Genomic DNA, 22,284 nt, shown 5'->3' with positions numbered 1-22,284 from the left:
CAAAGTTGAGATAACAATAGGGGTATTCACGATTCGATGCAAATGGTCTTGTATCGTTGTAAAAGTGCAAAAGTGTAACATTTTCTTAAAATAACACAACCAAATATACAGACTACAATTTTTTTACACTTTTGCTATACCCCAACCCTATTGCAAAAATAAAATACAATAGTGCAAAATTTGTCTATTCGGAATTTCGCTCAAATGTCACTGTCAAACGCAAAAAAAAAAAAAAAGTGACGTTTCTAAACTCGGTGAAAAGGTAAACAAACCAAATTTTTAAAGACGCGCGCAAATTAAGAGAATTCTTTTGCTTGTGAAAATCGTTCTCGTGCTGTTAAAAAGTTTTTTTTAAACTAAATTCTTTACTTTCTATTTCGCGAAAAGTGTTAAAATTATTGAAGAATAAAAATGCCTCACTATTGCTGCATTAATGAATGCAATAGCATAAGTTCCAATGTGCCAGGAGATAGTGTTGGATTCTTTATGTTTCCAAGCGTTCGGACACGAGGAACCAAACTGGCGGAATTCTATTAATAATAAAACATTGAACACAAAAAGTGCTCGTAAATGTTCAAAGCATTTTATTTCTGGTGAGTAAACTTATTTGTTCAGTGGAATACTTGTACCTAAGATTCAATTTTTTTTTTTTTTTTATTCTTCTTCTTCTTCCTTTTTCTCGGCGCTGTTATGATCTCGATGTCGAGGGGATCATAACCTTCCCACGTTACTGCTTCACACTAGTGATCCGCCTGTGGGGTTCGCCGGGTTGACCTCAGAAATCGGCGGCAAGCCTCCCGGTTTTGTATTGTTCCGTTTCTGAGGCCAACTGAATGCTGGTGTTTTTGCATTTGCTTGTACGAGGAGTTTTTAGGCCTACCTTTCTTTTTATTTCGTGTTGGAACGTTATATGATATTGCTTTTTTGACGGGGCTCTCAGGATCTCTCCTTTGAACATGGCAATACCAACTGAGTCGGTCGTGTTCAATTTTTTGGGAGATGGTATTTTTAACATGAAGGCTTCCTCGGATCTTCGTACTTCTAATTCTATCAAGCTTTGTTACTCCTGCTGTCATGCGAAGCATCTTCATCTCAGCTGCCGTTAACTTACTCTCATACTTTTTATACATTGTCCAACATTGTGAACCGTATGTGAGTGCTGGACGCACAACTGCGGTGTAGAGCCTTCCTTTCAGCTTAGGGGGCATTTTTCGATCACAGAAGATAGCAGAATTTTCCCGCCACTTCATCCACTCTACGCTTACGCGATGATTGATATCGTCATCACAAGTACCTTCGTTATTTATCATAGACCCCAGATATTTAAACTTTTCAAACTTGGAAAGCACTACACCATTCAAATAAATGTCAGGAATAGGCCTGTGTGGATCAGAAAATTTGCAGCATAGGTATTCTGTCTTTTTTTTTTATTAATAGGTAAATGTGCCCGACTTAAGGATAACCAAAACCCTGACTGGGTTCCTAGCTTGAATCTAGGATACAAAACAGTTCCACTTGTTCCCGAAAATATTTTGAGGACCCAACCAAAAGGAAGTAAAAATGTGGATGTCAAAAGCGTAGAGACAAAAGGTAAGGATTTGAATCTATCTTAGCTCCATTTTAAATTTCAGAATCCATTCCTGGAAAGTAATTCAACAGTTTTATCTCCAAATTTGATAAGCTCTGCACTAAAAGAGGAATTTAGGAGCTGATAAATGGTGATTCTTCTGATAAAGGAGAATGGGCATTTTGGACGTTGCGCGGCCATCAATGAAATTGGTATAAAATGAAAGAACTATAAATTAGGAAAAACTTTTGTTATTGTGGTTTTGCTCTATTGCATTAAGAATGTGAGATATTGCAATATTAGTATTGCTAATCCATCATTCAATATGTGAAGGCCAAATTGAATTAAATTTATATTTTTAATATAAAATATGATGCTCTGTCATTTTCCCTAAGAATTACGATAATTATCTTGAATATGCGACCAATAGAACTCATAATATAAGATTTTAAATCCAGCAACTTCGATATTTTGTTCAAGAGTTTTGAAACGATTCAAATTAAACAAAAATTGAATAACAAAACTCAAAAAATTGTCTCGTATTGTTATTTAAAAAAGCTTACAGTTTGGGTTTTATTGGTTGGATACTCAAGATAATGGTCTTCAGGCTCAGGAAAAATGACAGAGCATCATATTTTGGACTTAAAATAAATATTTAAATTACAACATTGAGACAATCTGCATAAAGTGTTAAATGCAAAAATGCATTTTATCCGTTAATGAAGTACGTTCAGAAAAAAACGCAACGCTCTCGTCTCGTCGTCTCGCAATATTGTAAATCAAGCATTATTCCGTTCTTACAACTTATGATTAAATTATATAACTCCTTAAAAATTCAAAATTCGTTTTCGAAATTTTGTTATGAGTTGGGCATACGACATTCAGTTATAATTTCATCCCTCTAAACAATTATATAACTCCTTTAAGATTTAAAATTCGTTTTCGAAATTTTGTTATGAATTTTTCTCTGATATAATTTTAATTTTTGTTTCCTTAATTTTAGAAAATGTCTCGGCTAACATTATGGCTCCTGAGAACTATGGTGCATACCAAGATACCGCATCAGAGGAATTGGTTCTTGATAATGTTTTCGAAGAAAATGCTAGTGCCAAGAGGGAAGAAAGCCAAGGTTTGGACTTTTCTCATCAGGAAGACATGTTAGTAACAGAAAACGAGGAAAATGGGAATGACGATTCATATGTAGAAGAGAGTTCTTCTAATACTGTTGGTATGTACCTTAAAATAAAAAATTAAAACAAATATAAGTAATACTTACGCTGTCCAGGAACTCAAACTGATCTGTGGATGATTGAGATAGATGACTCTCAATTAAAGTTAAAAGAAGTTCAATTCACTTTGGATCTGAGGGATGCCAAGATTGCTGCTTTACAAAAACAACTAGAGAACATGGGAATCGAAAGTTTTAGAAACGATGATGTTAAAACAAATTACTTTACAGGCTTGCCCCTTTTCCTTACCCTTTTTACTTTATATAATGCTATAGAATCTAATATTCCTTTTTGTTTATTAAAAAATTTAAATAAATTTCAGGTACTTATCCTTACTCTTGTAAAGCTTCGTCTGAATCTGCCTTTTAAGTTGCTTGGGTATATTTTTGGAATTTCTACGCAAACTGCGTCAAAGAAATTCCATGAATGTATCCTGGTACTAAACATGGAGATGAATGCTTTTATAAGATGGCCAGATAGGAACGCCAGGACTTATTTTACACCATATAGTTTTAAACAACTATTCGGTGATAGGCTTGCGGTGATCATCGATTGTTTTGAAATCCGTATTGAAAAGTCTGGTAAGCTCATTTTTTTGTCGATCAAACTTTTTGTAATAAAGTCATATTAATCCGCAGGTGAGCCATTGGCAAGAGCAGCGACGTTTTCATCGTACAAGAGTTCTGAGACTATAAAATATCTTATCGGAATATCACCAAGTGGAAATATAAATTATATTTCCAATGGATTTGGTGGAAGGACGAGTGATAAATTTATAGCTGAGAACTCTGACTTCTTGAGTTACATTGGGCCTGGAGACATAGTTCTTTCGGATAGAGGATTCCTCATTAGAGAAGCTGTCGAAAGAAAAGGAGCAGAGTTGAAGACACCTGCATTTATGGAAGGAAAGCCGCAGTTAGGACCCGATTCAGTTGAGTATTCCAAAAATTTATCATTAGTTAGAATACATGTTGAAAGAGTTATAGGAAATCTGCGCCAAAAGTACACTATTTTATCTCATTTTCAGCCCATGACAACAATTTCCAAAAGGATCAACGAAGACGAAGTGTATTATGATGCTATTGTGCGGACGTGTTGCGGATTAGTAAATCTTACCCCTTCGGTAATTCCTTCCATATTAAATGAATAAAAACATGTTTTTTTTAAAATTTTTTTTTATTGTATAAGAACTTTGTAAATAATTTTTTGTCAACTTTAGTATAAGTATATTTTTTAATTGTGTAACTTTGTAAATATTTATTTCTTTAACATAATTTTAAATAAAATATGGAAGTAAATAATATGTCTTAAATTAGTTAATAAAAAAAATATGCAAAATTAAATAAAATTAGCGTGCTAATTCATGGACGGAATAGATAAATTAGAAAACATTAAAATAAGTTAAGTAAAAAAAGGAAATGTTAGCATATTATACAAAACAAAGAAAACTACAATGGAAAATACTAGTACATAAACAAAAATCAATACCAAAACATTAGTATATTTATATACAACTCAAAACAAATCCAAAACTAAACAACAATCTTAAAATATAACTAAACAACCATAAATAAATAAAAATAAACAAAAACAATTCACCAAATATAAAGTAACAGTTAAACAATATTACAAACACACACAAAAAAAACAAACATTCATTCATTTGCAGACCTTGTATAGACAAATCCCATTAATTCGGGGAGTAAAATATTAAAAAAGTATCTATCGCTCTCCAGCATATTGATTTTCATAAAATTTTCATCTCTTTCTACCTTAATGACAATTTTTGATTTTGGTGAAAAAATGCTAAAATAGCCAAACCTAACATTTAAAATATGAATTTGCAATTGCATTTGGAAATAGTATTGGTGGTCAACATTCATTAAATAATCACAGCCATTTTTTAATATACATGCACCTTTTTCAAAACGGAGTCGATGTCCTCTCCGTTGCGTAAATTGAACGGACATTTCAATTCGACTGGGATTTTGCCACAACACTCACATTCAAAAATGGAGTCCGGAGTCGCAGCGTAAAAGCTCTTTTCCTTTAGTATGAAGATTCCGCAGGCAGTCATTTTTTAATTTAAATGCGTTTTCCTAAGAAAAGCTTCTACATACTTAACTGCCTGCTTTTCTGTGCGTTTGCCATAAGCTGTTGCGGCTGTCGAAAAAGTTTTCGATTCGCAGATCTTCGACAACAGACTCATGGCAGGAATATTTTTATTTGTTCTACACACTTCCTTGAACACTGACGCAGTCACTCTCCCGATTCGAAGTTTTTGCCAAATATTATCGGGAGATTGGCTTTGTAGCCTGGTCAGCTTCTCAATTCTATCTGCAGATTGAGGTAAAATTGAAAAATTTAAATTTTTCCCTAACTCCAACAGACTTTCTTTTGAATATTGTCTATACTCTACTCTAAACAAATTCGCAAAGTAAAACTGGACTAAAAAAAAAGTTGTTTCAGAATTGTCCAGGACGAATTCATCATAGCAAGTGGCCGCTGCAGGTAGGTATGCGCTATTAATACTTTTTAGCATTTCTAGAGCCTTTTTGTCGTCGATGTTGGGACGACAATTTGGCAATGGGTTTGATGGCGGTTGCTTCTGGAAGTCAATGGCGCGAATTTCAGATTGAAGCATATTTTTTACTGGGGCTTTGCGCCAATAACAAGCCACATCTGTTACTGATATCTATAATATAATCTTTTATTAGACCTACTTTAAATGAGAACATTTCACATAACAAAATTCTATTGTGTGTATTGTGTTCTGTGTGAAAATGTATGTACGGTTTCGATGTGTTATTTTGTATAGTTATATTATATATGTTTTATATATATATCAGTGGCGTCTCGTCAGGGTGTGCAAGGTGTGCATTGCACACCCTGATCTAACAACGAAAAATATACCTCATTAAACAAGTTCTCACTTACCACGCACAAATAAAATATTCCCAATATGCACCCATACACCCTGTATCACAAAGCCTACATTTTCTTCCTTCTTAATTTTTCTTTCAAAATTTCTTCATCAAACAACAGAAACAAAAATATTAAATAAGCTCGTACGAAATCCTTCTGTGCACATTTTCTCTCATCAAATTAATCCATCCAACTCGATCGTACACAATTTTCGCAGTATTCCTAGATATACACACGTACACAAAATCTTTACTTTGATGAATTTGTAGTGAACTCGTACGACGGTTTTCTGTGCACGGTCTCTATTCTTATTTTCTTTTCTTCCGTTCTGTTTTTGTAAAGCATTGAAGATGAAAAATAGAATGAGTTACATCGAAGCTCGTGCGAAAATAAAATGCACGACTGGGTCGCACGAACTTGCTCTTAGAGTGTAAGTTGCTTAAATTTTTAAGACTTTTTATATAGAAATTTGGAAAAAAAAACAAAATTCGTTTTTGAAAAAAAATAAAATAAAATCTGAAATTAAATTGCCCTCCAAAACAAGTATGCAGTTTTGATTGATATATTAACATGCATTTTTAGAAAAAAAATTTTCAAAATCGTTAGAGCCGTTTTTTTAAAAACTAATTTTTTATAAATATTTTTTTGGAAAAAAAGTTTTAAAATAAAATTAGTATGCCATTTGGTAGAAATCACTAATCAACATCTAAAAACAAAATTTCAAAAAAGTTCAATGTCCCGTTTTCGAAAATTTGATTTTTCAAAAAAAAATTTTCAATTTTTTTTTTTAAATCCAAAAATTATTTTTTTCAAAATTTTATTTTTGGCTTATATTTAAATTATATAAATGCTTCTTCACAAAAAGTTTCGTTGAAATCGAATAAGCAGTTTCGGAGATAATCGGATTTGAAAAAAAACGGTTCTATGGCAGGTACCGTTAATAATGATTTTCAAAAAAAATTTTTTCTATTGAAAGATAGACTTTAGCTTAAAACTAACATTTGAATTTTTTAAACAAAATCGTTAGAGCCGTTTTCGAGATATTTCAATTTTACTAAAATCGGTATATGACAACTACCGTTATTTTTGGTCCAAAAAAATTAATTCCAAAAACCCCTCTGGAGAGTCACCAAATAACGCTACATACCAAGTTTGATATTAATCGGTCCATCCGTTTAGGCTGTAGCTCCTTATACAGACAGACTGACAGACAGACTGACAGACTGACAGACAGACTTCCGGGACCCACTTTTTTGGCATTGTCTACCATCGTAATATCATGGAAAAATGTTATCTCAACTTCTTTTTTTTGTACGAATGCATAACTTGATATAAATAGTACCTATATCGCAAGTAAAAAGGAATGCACGAGAGTCGGCTGTGTAGGTATTTTTTTTTTCTGTTTCAGTTTCAGGTAGAATAGAGGCTCGTGCGAAAAAATGCAATGTACGAGAGTCGGCAGGGTAGATATTTTTTTTTGGTTTAGGTAGAATAGAATGAATTACATCGAAGCTCGTGCGAAAAAAAGCAATGCACGACAGTCGGCGATGTAGGATGTAGGTAATATTTTTCTGTTTTAGGTAGAATACACCAAATTTCATAGGAAAAATGTGAAAATGAAATGAAGTGGACTTTTTTCATGAGGTGATATTTTTTGTTGTTTTGTTGCCAAAGTTTTAATTTTATTCAGAAGGTGGTTGAATAATTTACCAAGAAAAATCGAAAAATCGATTTAATATTATAAAAAACTATAATTTGTGGGGAACGGCACGCTAATAAATAATAAAAAAAAAAAATATAATATAAAACTTATAATAATAACCACCCTAACATAATACTTACCTTATAATAAAACAATAATAATATAATAAAACAATACTTACCTAAAAATAATATAATTGTACCTATAAAATAAAAATAAATAAAATATAATAATATACTTACCTTTAATAAAAATCGACGATAAAATAATACTTACCTTATAATACATACAACAATAATAATACAAACAACAATAATAATACAAACAAAAATATTAATACAAACAACAATAATAATACAAATATAAACAATAATATAATATAAAATAATAACAATACATAATCGACCGACCCGCAGTGTGAATTTAATTCGACACAAAATTATGCCCAAAAATAAACAACAACAAATACACAGCATTGCATAGCTTTTCTTTCTCTACGAAGTGCCGCTGCCTACCATGTATGCTAAGCATAGCAACGATGTACTTGGTAGGGAGGAAAACCAAATCCATTGCCACACAGCTTGCGCTTGCAGAAATTTTAACTGCTATGTGTATGGTGTGATTTCAAGGGCAAGCTAAGTAGAACTTGTTGCCGAAAGATAGCGGTCCACTCAGTGGCGTACGTTGAGTCGCCGGGGCCCCGGGGTAAGACTAAATTTTGGGGCCCCTTTGATATTTGGGGGCCCCTTAGTTATTTATTTATTTTTTATTTATTTTTATTTCGTAATGCACTTTTCTATACTTACTTAAAATGTCTCTCATAAAAGTAGTAAACACTTGTACTAGGGGCCCCCAAAATTAAATATTTAGAGACCCCTAAAATAAATTTTTTTTTAGCTTAGAATTGATAGTTCTTGGGGCCTCTGTTCTGAAGTAATAAATACATATTTTATTTTCCATCCTCAGACATAATATTTTTTATATTGGGGACCCTGAAAAATTATTTTTAGAGCCTCAAAATTAAGTGCTTAGAGGCCCCTAAAATATAATTTTTTTGGAGCCAAGAATTGATAGGTATTGGGGCCTCTGTTCTGAAGTAATATTCGGAATGCCACCAATAACCTTATGTTTTTATTTTGGGCCCTGATGTATTTATGCTGGGGCCCCTGAATTTATATTTAATTTTCCATTTGATTGTTTTGAACCACTTTTGAAGATCCTCAAATAATATTTTTTTGCTTTTTTGGGGCCCCTAATGTATTATTTGTGGTGGCAAAGATTTTTCAAGTAATATTTTTTGGGGCCCTAAGATAAAATTATAATTTTTTTTTTAAAAAGCACTTTACTTTTTTTTGGGCCCCTGGGGTAACTTTTTTAAAAATCTATATACATATATTGTGTGGCTACCAATGCATTATACATTACACTGAATGACATAATTTGTCTCCCTGGTTACTTCGTAATTCAATTTATGCTAACAGTTTCCTTCTCTGCATTGTCTCCAGTGGGGGCCCTGGGGTCGGTCGGGGGCCCCGGGGCACCGCCCCGCTTGCCCCAAGGAAGTGTACGCCCCTGGGTCCACTATATGGGCTGATCGTGTGCAACGGTTCTACTTAGGCAAAGGCAGAAAAGAAAAAAAAAAGTATGCAAGTGCGAGCTGAGTGGTGATGGGTTTTTATTTGGACAGTTGATAATTGGCAAGCATCCGGGTCGGTTTGACTTAAAATAAAGTAAAGCAAAATAAAAATAAAATAAAAAAAAAAAGAAAGTATAAAGAAAACGAGTGTTGCTGTACAAGTGCATTGTGACTGCGGCCTGCGGGTCGTGGCATTTCCCTCGATTTTTATAAAAAAAAAAAAAAGAAAAGGTGCCAAATATTGGGTTTAAAAAAAAAAAAAAAAAAAAATTACAAGTAGAAATTAAATTTCTTAAATAAAATTAAACCAATACCCCAAAGTGTCTAAACATAAAATATATATATATTTTACTTACCTGTCCATGTCCATACACACAGTGGGACATTTGGAAAATAAACTGAACCTATACAAAAAAAAAGAAAAAAAAATTACAAGAAAAAAAAATAAGTAATTAAGAATTGTGAAAAATAATCTAAAACCACAAAAAGAACCTACCTACTTACTAATTAATACAAAAAAACAATACTTACCTGAGAACCACCCTGAAAAAAAAAAAAAAAGAGAAAAAAAAAAGAAAAAAAACGTTAATAAAAATACACATACAAAGTAGCAGCAACAACTCCAGCAGCAGAAGCAGTAACAGTAGCAACAGCAGTAGCAGCAGCAGCAGCAGGAAACGGAGCAGCCCTTCCCCTTTAATAATAGTGTCCCCGTTTTACCCCATTAAAAAAAAAAAAAAAAAAAAAAAACAAAAAGCAAGTTTCCCTATAATCCCCTCGTTTGTTGTGTTTGTGTGTTTAGTTTTAAGTTAAATAATTGTAAATAGTTTTAAGTGAAAATGCACAAAAGGGTATAAAAGTGTTAAAAAAAAAAAAAAGATTAAAGGTTAAAATTAAAGAAAATATATATAAAAAAAAAAAAAAAAAAAAAGAATAACTAAATCGACAGTGAATGAACAAAAAGGAAAGAAAATTTCTTTAAATAACCTTTTAAATCTTCCAGATTTTTTTAAATCGCTCCAAGTTCCAGAGCGGTGCACTGCTGCGGAAATTTACCAATAAAAGCGAGTAAGTAAATTTTTGAATCTTAATTATTTAAAGAATTTCTCTTTTTTTTATGTTCGACAATTCAAAATTTAATATTGACTTTCAATAAAAAAATAGAAAATTTACCTAAAAAAAAAAAAGAAAATTACTAAAATAAACAGAAATACTTACCTACACTGAAAAAAAAAAAAAAAAAAATTTAGATTAAATACTTACCTACAAAAAAAAAAAAAAGAAAAGATTTTAAATACTTACCTACCTTGCAATAAATAAAATTTTTATATTAACCTTTTTTTTAATTACACTTAAATAAAAACAAAACAAAATAACAAGAATAATAAAAATTATTAAAATTATTTTTATAAATTGAATATTAAATATATTCATCATACACTGAAAAAAAAAAAAAAGGAATTTAATTTACCTTAAAATATTTACCTTAATATATGAATACTTACCAAAAATTGTTTAGTATATAAGATTAATAAATGTATGCAATAAGTTAAAAATTAGAGTTTTCATGGTTACATATTTAACCGTTGCAAATTGATTTCTTTTGGTCGAAAATCGATATGATAACTAATTAAAATTTGGGTCAGAAGCAGAGGTAAGCTGGATGTTTAGGGGATTTTAGGGACAAGTTGGTTCGGGATTAGGGGCTACCACAGAATACTGGAGGTCGTGGTAGCCATGGTGGTATCTCATAGATACATGGGTGGGAAAATCCTCCGAGGGCCAACAACATCTGGACCCTCGGCCCTACTGGAGTCACCGCTCCCCTAAAACTTTTGACATCGGGTTCCCCATTTTTTTTTTCAGCATAGATCGGCATGAGGACAGTGCGTAACAACAGTCCAATACTTCGGTTCCAAGAACTCACCCCCATCCGACGAGCAACGGCCGGTTGCCAGCATGCCGAACGGGGGCCGGAGTACTGGACACCCCTCTGCCTCTTGCTGCCCGGACCAGCCTCATGTACCTGTACATATGAGGTTGTAAGGGTGGTCTACGAGGAGTGCAGAGGGGCGAGAGTCTAATTCGTTACAGGTGGCGCCCAACGTTACAAATTTATATGTTTTGTATTTAGTTTTTGTTGAAGTTTAATTTAGTTTTTGTTACCTACGGTTTTAGTGAAGTCTTTTTTTATAATAAAAATATACCCAATGATATTTTTTGTTGTTTTTTTTTTTTTTTTAATTTGGAGAAAACAGTATATAGTAAGAGATTGATTAATGAATTGATTTTTTTTAAATAAGCTTATAATTTTCAAGGATTGCACACTTATCTAAATTATTCACGCGACGCCACTGATATATATATATGTTTTTCATATCACCTCATAGTCTAAGATCCGGCCATAGGACGACCTACCCTCATCGTTATACCAGTTGAGAGTTATATTTTCTGAAAGCTAGTGTCTTAAGAAATAAATTGCACATGGGTTGCCAAGCGATATCCTGTCAAGGCATAGGGTTGCCAGGCCTTAAAGTTCATTTTTGCAAATTTTTGAAAATGCGACCCTGCTTATATGGCAAGCCTAAGAGTTATAAAAAAAATATTATGTCATAGGAAATTTAATTTAAAAATTTTAATTTTCAGGATTTTTTAAAATTTGAAGTTTGAGTAGGGTAAATAAAGGCGAATTTAGAAAAAGGGCAAAAATCTATTATCTAAACAAAACCTGATAAAAATTAAATTGAAATTGGAATCGATAGATATTATAAATATATGAAAGCCACACATACAAATAAAAAATGTAAAAAATCTACAACTCGAGATATAGTCTTTTTAGAGTCATGACACTCAAATTTGATATTTGAGAAATAATTCACCAAAAATCAGAATGAAAGATTTTTTAAATAATTTTTATGTGATAAGTAAGGAAAATAAAATAACTTGACACGTATCTGTCAAATTTTTAATATTACTTACCGTTTAAAAAGTACTTATTTTCGTATTTCAACATATTAAAGGAAAAAATCCCGTCATGGGACGACCTATCCACCTCATTATACCAGTTGAGAGTTATATTTTCTGAAAGCTAGTGTCTAAGGAAATAAATTGTAATATTTATTTATATTACTAATTTTTATTTATATTACTAATTACTTTAATTATAATAAAATTATCACTTAAAATAAATTGTTGACCAAAATCCCGCCTTTGCACTGAAAAGAGCATTTATTTATGATTTCAAATTGTTTGTTTTGGTTTTCGCCGAGTTTAAAACGTCAAAATGGTAACTGTAAAAAGAAAGAGAAGACAGGGACAAATGTTCGAACTTCCCTATTGTAGTTGTAGTAGTAGAAAACAAAATTTTGCATTTTTACACTTTTTTGTTACACCGGATCGTGAATACCCCTAATCTCTTCTTTAAATTTGCATTAATTTTGACAACACTCGTTGCTGGTCGAGTTATAAACATGGACAGTGTCCATTGGACACGTTTGAAGAACTACCCTTCAAGCAAGAAAACTGAGTTCAACAAAGAAACTCCGACCTCAGACCGCGAAAATCGGGCTTGCACTAACACACTTGCAACTTTTTGTGTATGAACACAAAGTCGAACGAGAATCGTGGTGAAAAATGAGAAAAGGAAAAGAAAGACAAGGCCAACAAGAGCCAAAGCGTCATTTTGTTATTTTTTGTTGAAGTGTTTGGCCGCGTCGTGTCTCGTGTCGTTGTTTGTATAATGTTAGTTTATTAATTATAAACAATTTTATTAAATTATAAACAATATGGAAAACAAAAAAGGTATGTTTTATATATCGCTCAAAGTGTTTGGGTTAAAATGTTGTTTCTTCTTGTGTTGTAGATGTAATCCCTAATGATGAAGAAAAATCTAGAAGGTGAAAAAACACCAACAACAGCAGCAGCATCAAATGAAATAAAATGAAAAAAAATGTATTGTATTTTATATTGTATTTATTGTGAAAATTTCGTTTGCCAAAATAAAATAAAAAATAAAACAGTTTCAGTGAAAAAACAAATAAATCTTGTTCTTTTTTTGGTCGCAAATGAGAAATGTCATCCCTTTCTTATTCCTCTTTCTGGTAGGTTTTCGCTGCTCCGGCTCAGGTCCGCCTTCGGCTCCGTTTTCTAGGAATGGAGATTTTCACCACACCAATACATATGCAATCGACTTCGCGGTGATTATAATTTCCATACTAATTTGAGCCACCTTCGGACCAGTTTCTGATCCGAAGTCGGACTCAGCTCCGCCTTAGGCGGAGCGGATTCGGACCGAGGTCGGACCTGTTTGCTTGAAGGGTAATTCTTGGAACAAAAAATCTTTATCTTTCGAAGTACACCTGGTACTGTATGCCTAGCAGTGTATATAAACTTTTACTCCATGCAAAAAACATAATAAGGTTTTTTGATTAACCTATACCTAGGTGTTCTTCGATAGAAGCGTTGTTGGAAGCAAGGTACAAAAAAATATGGAAAGCTAGTTTGGATCATACTCAAAAGAGTTCTATGTTGAATTCAATTACCGACTTGATTAATCATTTGCTTATTACGTCAGATCCTTAAATTTAAAGCATCAGATCTAAAGCTGAATTTCAATCCTCAAAAAGTGACCCAAATATAAATTTTACTTGGTTAACAAATAACAATAGTTAAATTGCAGAATTACTCATAGAGTTAAATCTTAGTAATATGCATAATTCTTCCGAAAGTGATGGTGATTACTTTATGTATAGAAGTATAAATTTGTTTAACTATTTATTTAGCTTTTAAAATAATGTAATCTAGATAGCAAAACATAAGCAAACAATTATAAATAAAAATTAAAATTAAAACACGTTCGCTGCTCAGCTCTTTAAAAAAAAAAATCCTAGATTTATATGTTTTAGTGTATCAATTTCTTTGTTTTTAGGTTGCAATCATAGATATAAGTGCTAAAATACTATTTCAAGCATATTTGACTGAATTTCTTATTTTATTCCCAAGATATTAATTTTGCCGTTTTTCCCATACACTCGTTACACTGTGCGTCGCGTCCTTTGTATATAAAATCTATAGTACTATCATGAAAAAAAACAGCGCCACCAAAAAAGTAAGCTAGCGAACGAACTTAAAAATATGTCAAATTTCAAACAGAAATGTATATCTCATCTCCTTACTCCCATCATTGAATAAGACTTGAATTCAATGACTCCCATTATTAATTCGATCTAAGCGCCCTCGTGACCACTCAGGTAACGAACAAACTAAAAAATTGCACTTCATGATAGTACTATAGATTTTATATACAAAGGTCGCGTCGAGGCGAGGACGACCGTTCCTTGTGACAGTTGCGTGATTGAAGACGGAATAGTGGGTGATCTTGGTGTTTTTGTTGATGCTATTCGTTTTGCATTCGATTTTTCCTAGTCTGAAGTAACTTAATTTTTTTAATTGCTTGATAGTATTATAGACCAGTGCCGATGCCTTCAAAAACATTAAAAAGTACAAAAAAATCATAGCAGGATGAAACCCATTGGAAAAGGAGGGGAATATGATAAGAATGAAAGGAAAAATAAATTACGGGCGAGCCGAGTTCGGGAAGTGGGTGGGTTGAGTTTTTAATGGTAAAAAATGGTATATCTCGATTTCCGGCAAAACTACAAGTCCTATAGAAAAAAGTTTTATGACAAAGTTGTAGGTAATAAAAAGATCTACAACTTTTGTATCAACAATTTTTTCACATAACCTCAAAATTTATGTGAAAAATTCAAAAAACCGAGTTTTTGGTTTTTTATTTTTATCTTTTTCAAAAACAAACATTTTTCTACGAAATTTGGTGAAAACCTACCTTATTATATCCCAAATACACTGTAATTTATTTGATTTAAAATATTCATTTGTTCGCCTTATATTGACTTAATACCAAAAAAACACCCTAATTTTCAATCGAAAATTCACGTGTCAAAATATCAGCTTTTTTCAAAAAGTCGGTGGGCATTTCGTTCGTTAAAATGTCTATTTTCTGATGGTGTAAAAAAAATTTTACATTAGTATACTATAGAACATGTTCTAGTAAAATTCAAAAAATGAAAAAAGCTTGAATTCGAAAAAAATTTTGTATCATTGTTTACAATTTTGGTCTATTTATTCAAATTTACACTTTAATTACTCAAAAAACGTAAGATTTCATGTAACTCGTGTGGGTCGCAGAGAGCTAATTTTTTTTTTAAATTGTAGATAATTTAAAGGACTACAATAATATTTTATTTTAATAGCCAATACTTGCACCGTTCGCAAAATAATAAGGCAAGAGTTTGCTAAACAAAAAAACGACTTTGACTTAATATTACTTATTTTTTATTTGTTTCAACAAAAAAATTGTGCACTAAATTGATAGAAAATGTTGTAACGAACAATTCATTGCTTTATTTTTTGCCGTAGGACATTCTGAAGTCGAGTTATTCCCAAAAAACGTTATTTTTGGGTGTTTTCTCACCGGTTTTGCATGCGTTCATTTATCAATAGCTCGGCCATCTTTGGTGATAAAGAGCTCATTTTTTCTTTAAAATGCAGGACATGAACAGGGCTACAAAATAGGCCAGAAAAGTGTCAATCATGATATAAGCTTTTTTCGAAATAATGACAAAAATGTGTTTTTTTACAACAAGAAATTGACTTTAAACGGCTGCCATTTTATATTTACTCACTCAAATACAATGAAATTACATACATACGATAGAAAATATTATAAGGAAGAGAATGTATGTTTATTTTTTGGTCTACGACAATCTGGAGCAAAGATATTAGCTTAGAAGTAAAATATCCCAAAAAATGCATTTTTGTGAATAACTCCGCTAAAAAGAATGATCAGGTGGTGAGAAATTGGGTTTAAGCCTTTTAAATATACCCCTATCGATCCATGAAATAAAAACTGACAGTGCCTCTCTGCGCAAGGTGAGGCCCTTTTTTACGACGCTTTGACTGGAGTATTAGTTATTTATAAAACAAAGCTAAATATAAAAAAGCACCTACTTTTATTGAAAATTTGTTAGTTTCATGAAATCTTTTATGATAAAACCAACAAAAATCTGTCTTTTATTCTTTTATGATTCATAAAAGATTTCATAACAGATTAAGGCTTGCTGAATACCAAAAATGATATTCGTAAAAGAATTTTTGACAGTTCGAACTTCGTAAAAGATTACATAGCATATTGGGTATGCCGAATACCAAATATGAAAATCATAAAAGATTTTTTGACAGATTAGATTTTTGTATGGAAATTCGTAAAAGAATAACAGAATAGCAGATTAAAAGATCTCGCCGAATAGGCCCAAATATTTTGATGGATTTATTTATCACATAATTTTGGGTGATATTCGTCCAACGCCGCGAATTAATACTGTTGCGTAGTGAAGTCGATAAAACTGAAACTTTTTTTTTATTTTTTTTTGTTATAAATTATTATAAATTAATTGCAAACGTGTGTTTATCGTGTATCTGCAAACTTAGAGCTGATGTGCATGCAAAATTGCCTTAAAAAATATCAAAACAAATATTTCTATAAATTTTATTTTCAATTTCGCAAGATACCAAATGATTTCTTCACACAAGTTCTAAGGCCTAGTACTGTCAAATTGGTACCGAGGTTTAGTTAGGACTTCGTTATTGTTAGAACCTAAAAATCGGCAGTCTTGCGAGAATAATATTTAATTCAGTTTGATTTTTTAAAAGATTTAAGCCTAGTACGCTGCTGAAGCGAAACGAAAAATTGTCAAGTCTCCAAAGTCGACAACGAAAATGCTAAGAAAAAAAAAATCATCGAGTATTCTGTCAAAGTCAAAATTAAAAAATTTAAAATTAATTTAAAATCAAGAAAAATCAACAGAAAATAATTGTTAAAGCAAAAAATAAATGAATTAAAAGTGAAAAACCGTCTACACTGCTCCTGGAGTCAAAAAAAAAAAAATGCACAGGACAGTAAAAAGTAAGTGAAAAATGAGTGCAAACTCTCCAATTTTTCGCTAGAGCTGCGTACTGAAAAACGAAAAGGAAAACGAAATTTTTCGTTCAAGATTTCGTTAACGAAACCAGGCCTTATATAGCAATTTTAAGATTTGATGTCTTTTCAAATAGGTAAATTTTGACTAAATTGATTTTTCTTATGATTTTGGCATTTGTTTTTTTTGTCAGATTTCTGCGTTTTGTTATTTGAATTTCTTTTGTGAAAAAATGAAGATTTCCTGTTTTGGCTTATGAAATGCGTCTTAAGATCAGCACGGCACAAAAAATAATCACTGCCTGTGCAATACTGTGTAATATATGCATCGATTCAAATGAGCCTGAGCCCCCAGAAAATCCTGAAGATTTGAATCGTTTGCGACGCATAATATTATTGGTGGACAAATTGAAAGCCATAATGAAAACGCATCCCTTGGCAGCCGCCTAAACCGCACTGCCAGAAATGATATTATTTTGCAATTGCAATAGATTTCAATAAAAATTAATTACATATATTATTAATGTTTTATTACAACAACAATAGAAATTCCAATATTTACTTAGAAAAAGTGTCATTGGACCAGGACATCTCTATATATTGAAATATGTAAGTTTTTCGCGTTAAATAAAAAATTAGTTTTTACCTTCATCCTAAAATTCATTTTCATGACGGTTTTTATGATTTTTGCTTTCCATTCCCTTAAATGGCTTTATCTTTGCCAAAATACGTCTCTTTTGAAAGATTTTTTTTTACAACCAATCAAGAATTTGTTGCTGTTTAAGTATGTACCAAAACTTTTTTGCGGACAAGCGTTTCTCCGCAATTTTGCAACAACAAACCCAATTTTCTTCGTTTTTTAAGTTGTTTTTTTTTCACTTTCATATTATTTTATTCAAAAAAACACGTAAATGAGTATGAATCTTGTTCACTTATTATTAAAGCCCAGTTTATTTCCTTAAAATATAAATAGCCTATCCTATGCGTACGTGAACGCAGCCAATCACACAGAATTTTTTTTTTTTTTTTGAGAAAAAAAAGTTTAATTGAAGTTATTTTTCACGAACATTTCTGTCATATAAAATTTATCGACTGGATTTCAACCAGGAAAACTGAAATTTTCAATGATAAGAATCTTCAATGATAGAAATTTTCAATGATTGCTATAAACGACCTGTCATGAAAATTCCAATGATGAAAACCAATGATAGCTATAACTGGCCCCTTAATATGTAACTTATCTCTCTGTTTTAACTATTTCTGTGAGATTCTTAATAAATTTATTTTCTTTAGAAAATTCAACAATGGAACCTGAAGACAACGAAATTTGTAAGTGCATTCATTTAAAATTTTGAATTAAATTCTGAAACGTTCTAAAATGCTTTTGTTTTTATGCATTTTAATTAATTTGCACTACAATTTTTGTAACTCAGCCTCTCTAATAGTCCAGTTGATAGATTTTCAATCTTAAGCCTAGTACGTAGCTGAAGCGAAACGAAAAATGTTGAAGTCTCCAAACTCAACAGCGAACATATTAACAAAATATTATCGGGTATTATAGAAAAGTAAAAATATTAAAAGTACAAATAAAAAACTCAAGAAAAAACATCAGAAAATAAATTTAAATGCATAAACAAAACAAATCCAATTTCGTTTAAGATTTCGTTAACGAAATTTTGTATGGAAAATTTCGTTCCGCTTCATCTTCAACTTTAAGTTTTGAAAATATCTTTTTTACTTACCTCAAAAATCTAATGAATAGTGATTTTTAACCCTTTCGAACAAAAGCTATGAAAATCAATATTAAAAAATGTTTTTTCTGTATTATCGGGTCAAAAACATCACAACTAAGAAATATGAATAGCAAAAAGTTATTTTCCAAAATAATAAATAGAAAAACTAATGTGTTATTTTCTTGTTACATGTAAGAAACATGCACTGCCTATGACCACCAAAATAACTTTTTCTGAAACTATAATGTATGCCACTTCTTCTAAACAAAAAAACAAAACACTTTCTGCATTAACATTTTTTATATCTTTTTTTTTTCAAAATTATGACCATATATAAAAAAATTTTTTTTTGCAAAAAAAAAAAGAAAATGTGAATTTCAGTCCCTTTTTCGATACAAAAAAGTTAAAGGTATTATATTTGACTAACTTTTTGTAATAATCCAGAAACTAGGCATTATTATCTTTAAATTAAGCCATCGAAACCTAAAAACTTGTTTAATTTAATATTTTTTACGAATTTTTAAAAAAAATGTTACATGACAGTAACGCTGGGTCCGAAAGGGTTAAGTAATACACGCAGAGTTATAGTAAAATATAATGAAAATTCTTTGAGCCATTTAATAGAATGGAATAATTTCAGAGGTTCATCCCTTTTTCATGTAATTTAACTGTTACAGCCAGGGCTACCGTAGATTTTCAAAAAGAACCAAAAAAAGTAGGATTTTGATAAAAAAAAAGGCTCCAATAAAAAAATGTCAAAATAGAATATGTTAAGTACGACAGTCACACGAAATACCTCATTTGCGCCTTTTCCAAACCGCAACACAAACCTTTTAACACAATTTCTTAAAATTAAAATTGTATGAACATCATAAGAATAATGAAAAAAACATCACCTGTGCATAATTTCTTGAAGAAACAACACAAAATTTATCAAAAATAACCTTATAAAAATCAAATTAGCTCTAAACAACAACAGTAACGTATATTTTTTTTACAATTGAGTCGTTATAATTGAAAGTGGTATAAGTCACATTTTCCTTGATTTTCAAAAAAATGTCAATTTTTTTAATCAAACGTACATAATTTTAAAAAAGAGGAAAGGTGGAACCAAAATATCAAAAAGAGGGATTTTTTGACAATTTTTAAAAAGTGGAGAGAAAGTGGATTAGGTGAAAAAAGAAGAAAAACGCCTCTTTTGAGGCGCAAAGGTAGCCCTGGTTACAGCTATACGTTTCTGAGTTTACTCCTATTTTCTAAAGATTTCCAAAATTACTTTATATGGCTCTATTTTGGTTTTATTTTTTACATTAGTCACACGGAAATGGAATATTTCCTATACAACAACACCTATAACAACACATTTACATCACACATCATTGGGTGCGTTCACGTGCCGATCCAAGGGTATCCGGATACCTTTGTGCTGTTGTAATCCCAAATAAAATCTCAGCAGATCGTGAACATATGTTAATTGGTATAAAAATCCAAAGAAATCCAAAAAATTTCTGGATACTTAAGAAGAAAGAGAACAGCTGATGCACATATGTTTGTTTTTTTAATCGGGAGTTTTTCTATTGGTAGTTTTTTTTTTTTTTAGAGTTTTTTTTATTATTATTTATTTTAATTTTGATAAACAATAAACCAATAATAAAATGCATATTTCTTGGTTTTTTAATAATACACAATACGAAATTGAGGATTCGGAGGAAGTATGTAACAAAATAGTGTCTGGTGAGTTTACTTCAATAATGCAACTTTTTTTTTTATCAAACTTTATTTTTAATTATTTAAAGATTCGCAATTCGCCCAGCAATATACAGTAAAACCCGGATAAGTACCTCACCTTGAGGCTTGGCCACACCGGAGGGTATGCGGTAGCGGTACGGGTAGAGGTAACGGTACTTGTATGAAAAAAATTCCAAACTGACATATCAACGTTCAGATGTGGAATTTTTTTCATACAAATATCGTTACCGCTACCCGTACCTCTACCGCATACCCTCCGGTGTGGCCAAGCCTTAGGGTTTCCAGAACATCTCTTTTAAAGAGAACATGTTCTCTTTTTCAACTTTGATCTTTTTTACACTCTCTTTTTTCATAAAATTCTTTTTTTGTTCTCTTTTTTCCAAATATCCTCTTTTAGTCTCTTTTTTTATTTGCCTACGTAGTTTTTCCAAAATATAACGGTTCTCTTTTTTCCTTTAACTACATTTTTCTTTATTTTAATTAATTTATTTACTTTCCAACAAGTTTAATTTTTGTTGTTTGTAGGGTAGAGTTGCCTATTTGCGGCCGTCTCTAGTTACCGGCCACCTTTCGGAAAATCGTTATAACTAGGGATTTCGTAGGGTTTATTCCAAAATTTTGCTCTTATGCTGTTCTCTTATATGTTAGAACAGCATACGAGTAAAAAATTGGAATAAACCCCTTTGAAATCACTAGTTATAACGATTTTCCGAAAGGTGGCCGGTAACTGGAGACGGCCGCAAATAGGCAACTCTACCCTACATTTTGTCAAAAATTTACTTCTGCGATGTGAAGTCGACTTTTTTAAACCGATTGTAAAAAATCAGTTAGTAATGTCGTCACAAATATATTGTTAGAAGGTAGTACCCACTTCTATCTTACTCATCATTAGAGATGAGCTAAGTCGTGATTTTTCAATCACAGGTATACCTGTGACTGTGATTTTTAATTCACGGTGATTCTAACCTGTGATTTTTAACAGTGATTTCAATTTTTTTTTATGAAAATCCAAAAAAAAAAAAAAAAAAAACGTAGCATTTTTAACGTTTGTATTTTCGTACGATACTTACGTAGGAAGTACTATTGAAGCTCAAATACGAGTATATTTGAAACAATGGAGCTGATTTTACAAGGAAAACTGGTTTAAGCAAACAGATCCGCGATTTACCAAAGCCATTAGTGATTATACTGGGGAAAACATTATTTTGTCTAGGCGACTCTTGATTTTACGGAAGAAATTTATTATTTCACGGGAAAAGTAACTTTTAAACCCCTTATTCTAATCAGGGCAACCTGCGATTTCACAGCAAATATTCGGGTGCAAACCGTGATTCTTCTGGAGCCATACGTTATTGTAAGGGGTTAACAAAACAATTATTTTACCGAACGTGCGTGAATTTCGGTAAAAACAATTCACGTTGCAAAAAATTGTTTTATCCAAAATCACAGGTTAAAAGTAATTTTCAATGCATCTGCGTGAATTCCGGCTAAATTAATTCACTTTTACACTGTTGCAAATAGTTGTTTTGGCCAAAATAAAAGTCATTTTCAATGCATTTTCGAACTCTGCTTAAAATAATTCACCTATACACTTGACCTGTTGCAAAAGTTGTTTTGGGAAAAATCAAAGGTTTGAAATAATTTCAAAGCATTTGTGAAGTGAATTCCTGTCAAACCAATTCACGTTTACAAAAGAACTATTGCAAAAGTTGTTTTGGGAAAAATCACAGGTTAAAAATAATTCCAA

At 31.4% G+C, this 22,284-nt stretch overlaps 2 protein-coding genes across 2 annotated transcripts; one reads left to right on the top strand and one right to left on the bottom strand.

Annotated features, from left to right (window-relative positions):
• Positions 1 to 457: 457 nt before the first annotated feature.
• LOC129910291 (uncharacterized) lies at positions 458 to 4,084 on the top strand. Its single transcript, XM_055987624.1, has 6 exons — positions 458 to 593; positions 1,438 to 1,590; positions 2,571 to 2,795; positions 2,853 to 3,377; positions 3,435 to 3,727; positions 3,824 to 4,084. Exons 1-6 carry the CDS (start codon positions 458 to 460, stop codon positions 3,944 to 3,946), a joined length of 1,455 nt encoding a protein of 484 aa, XP_055843599.1. The 3' UTR covers positions 3,947 to 4,084.
• Positions 4,085 to 4,876: 792 nt separating this feature from the next.
• Positions 4,877 to 10,403, bottom strand: LOC129910282 (uncharacterized; the record flags this gene model as incomplete). Its single annotated transcript, XM_055987612.1, has 2 exons — positions 4,877 to 5,491; positions 10,395 to 10,403. Coding segments are annotated over 2 exons (624 nt in total), but the record flags the coding sequence as incomplete, so codon positions are not given.
• Between the last annotated feature and the right edge of the window lie 11,881 nt (positions 10,404 to 22,284).

The sequence above is a fragment of the Episyrphus balteatus genome, chromosome 1, assembly GCF_945859705.1.
Source record: "Episyrphus balteatus chromosome 1, idEpiBalt1.1, whole genome shotgun sequence".
Classification (NCBI taxonomy): Eukaryota; Metazoa; Arthropoda; class Insecta; order Diptera; family Syrphidae; genus Episyrphus; species Episyrphus balteatus.
The sequence above is the reverse complement of the archived record's forward strand: the minus strand, read 5'-3'. Positions and strand labels throughout refer to the sequence as shown.

Excerpts from the sequence above, each read along its gene's own strand:
- LOC129910291 (XM_055987624.1), top strand. The coding sequence starts at position 458 with ATGTGCCAGGAGATAGTGTTGGATTCTTTATGTTTCCAAGCGTTCGGA. Across the intron at positions 3,378-3,434 it reads AATCCGTATTGAAAAGTCTG|GTGAGCCATTGGCAAGAGCA; the intron begins GTAAGCTCATTT and ends ATTAATCCGCAG. Across the intron at positions 3,728-3,823 it reads CGCAGTTAGGACCCGATTCA|CCCATGACAACAATTTCCAA; the intron begins GTTGAGTATTCC and ends TCTCATTTTCAG.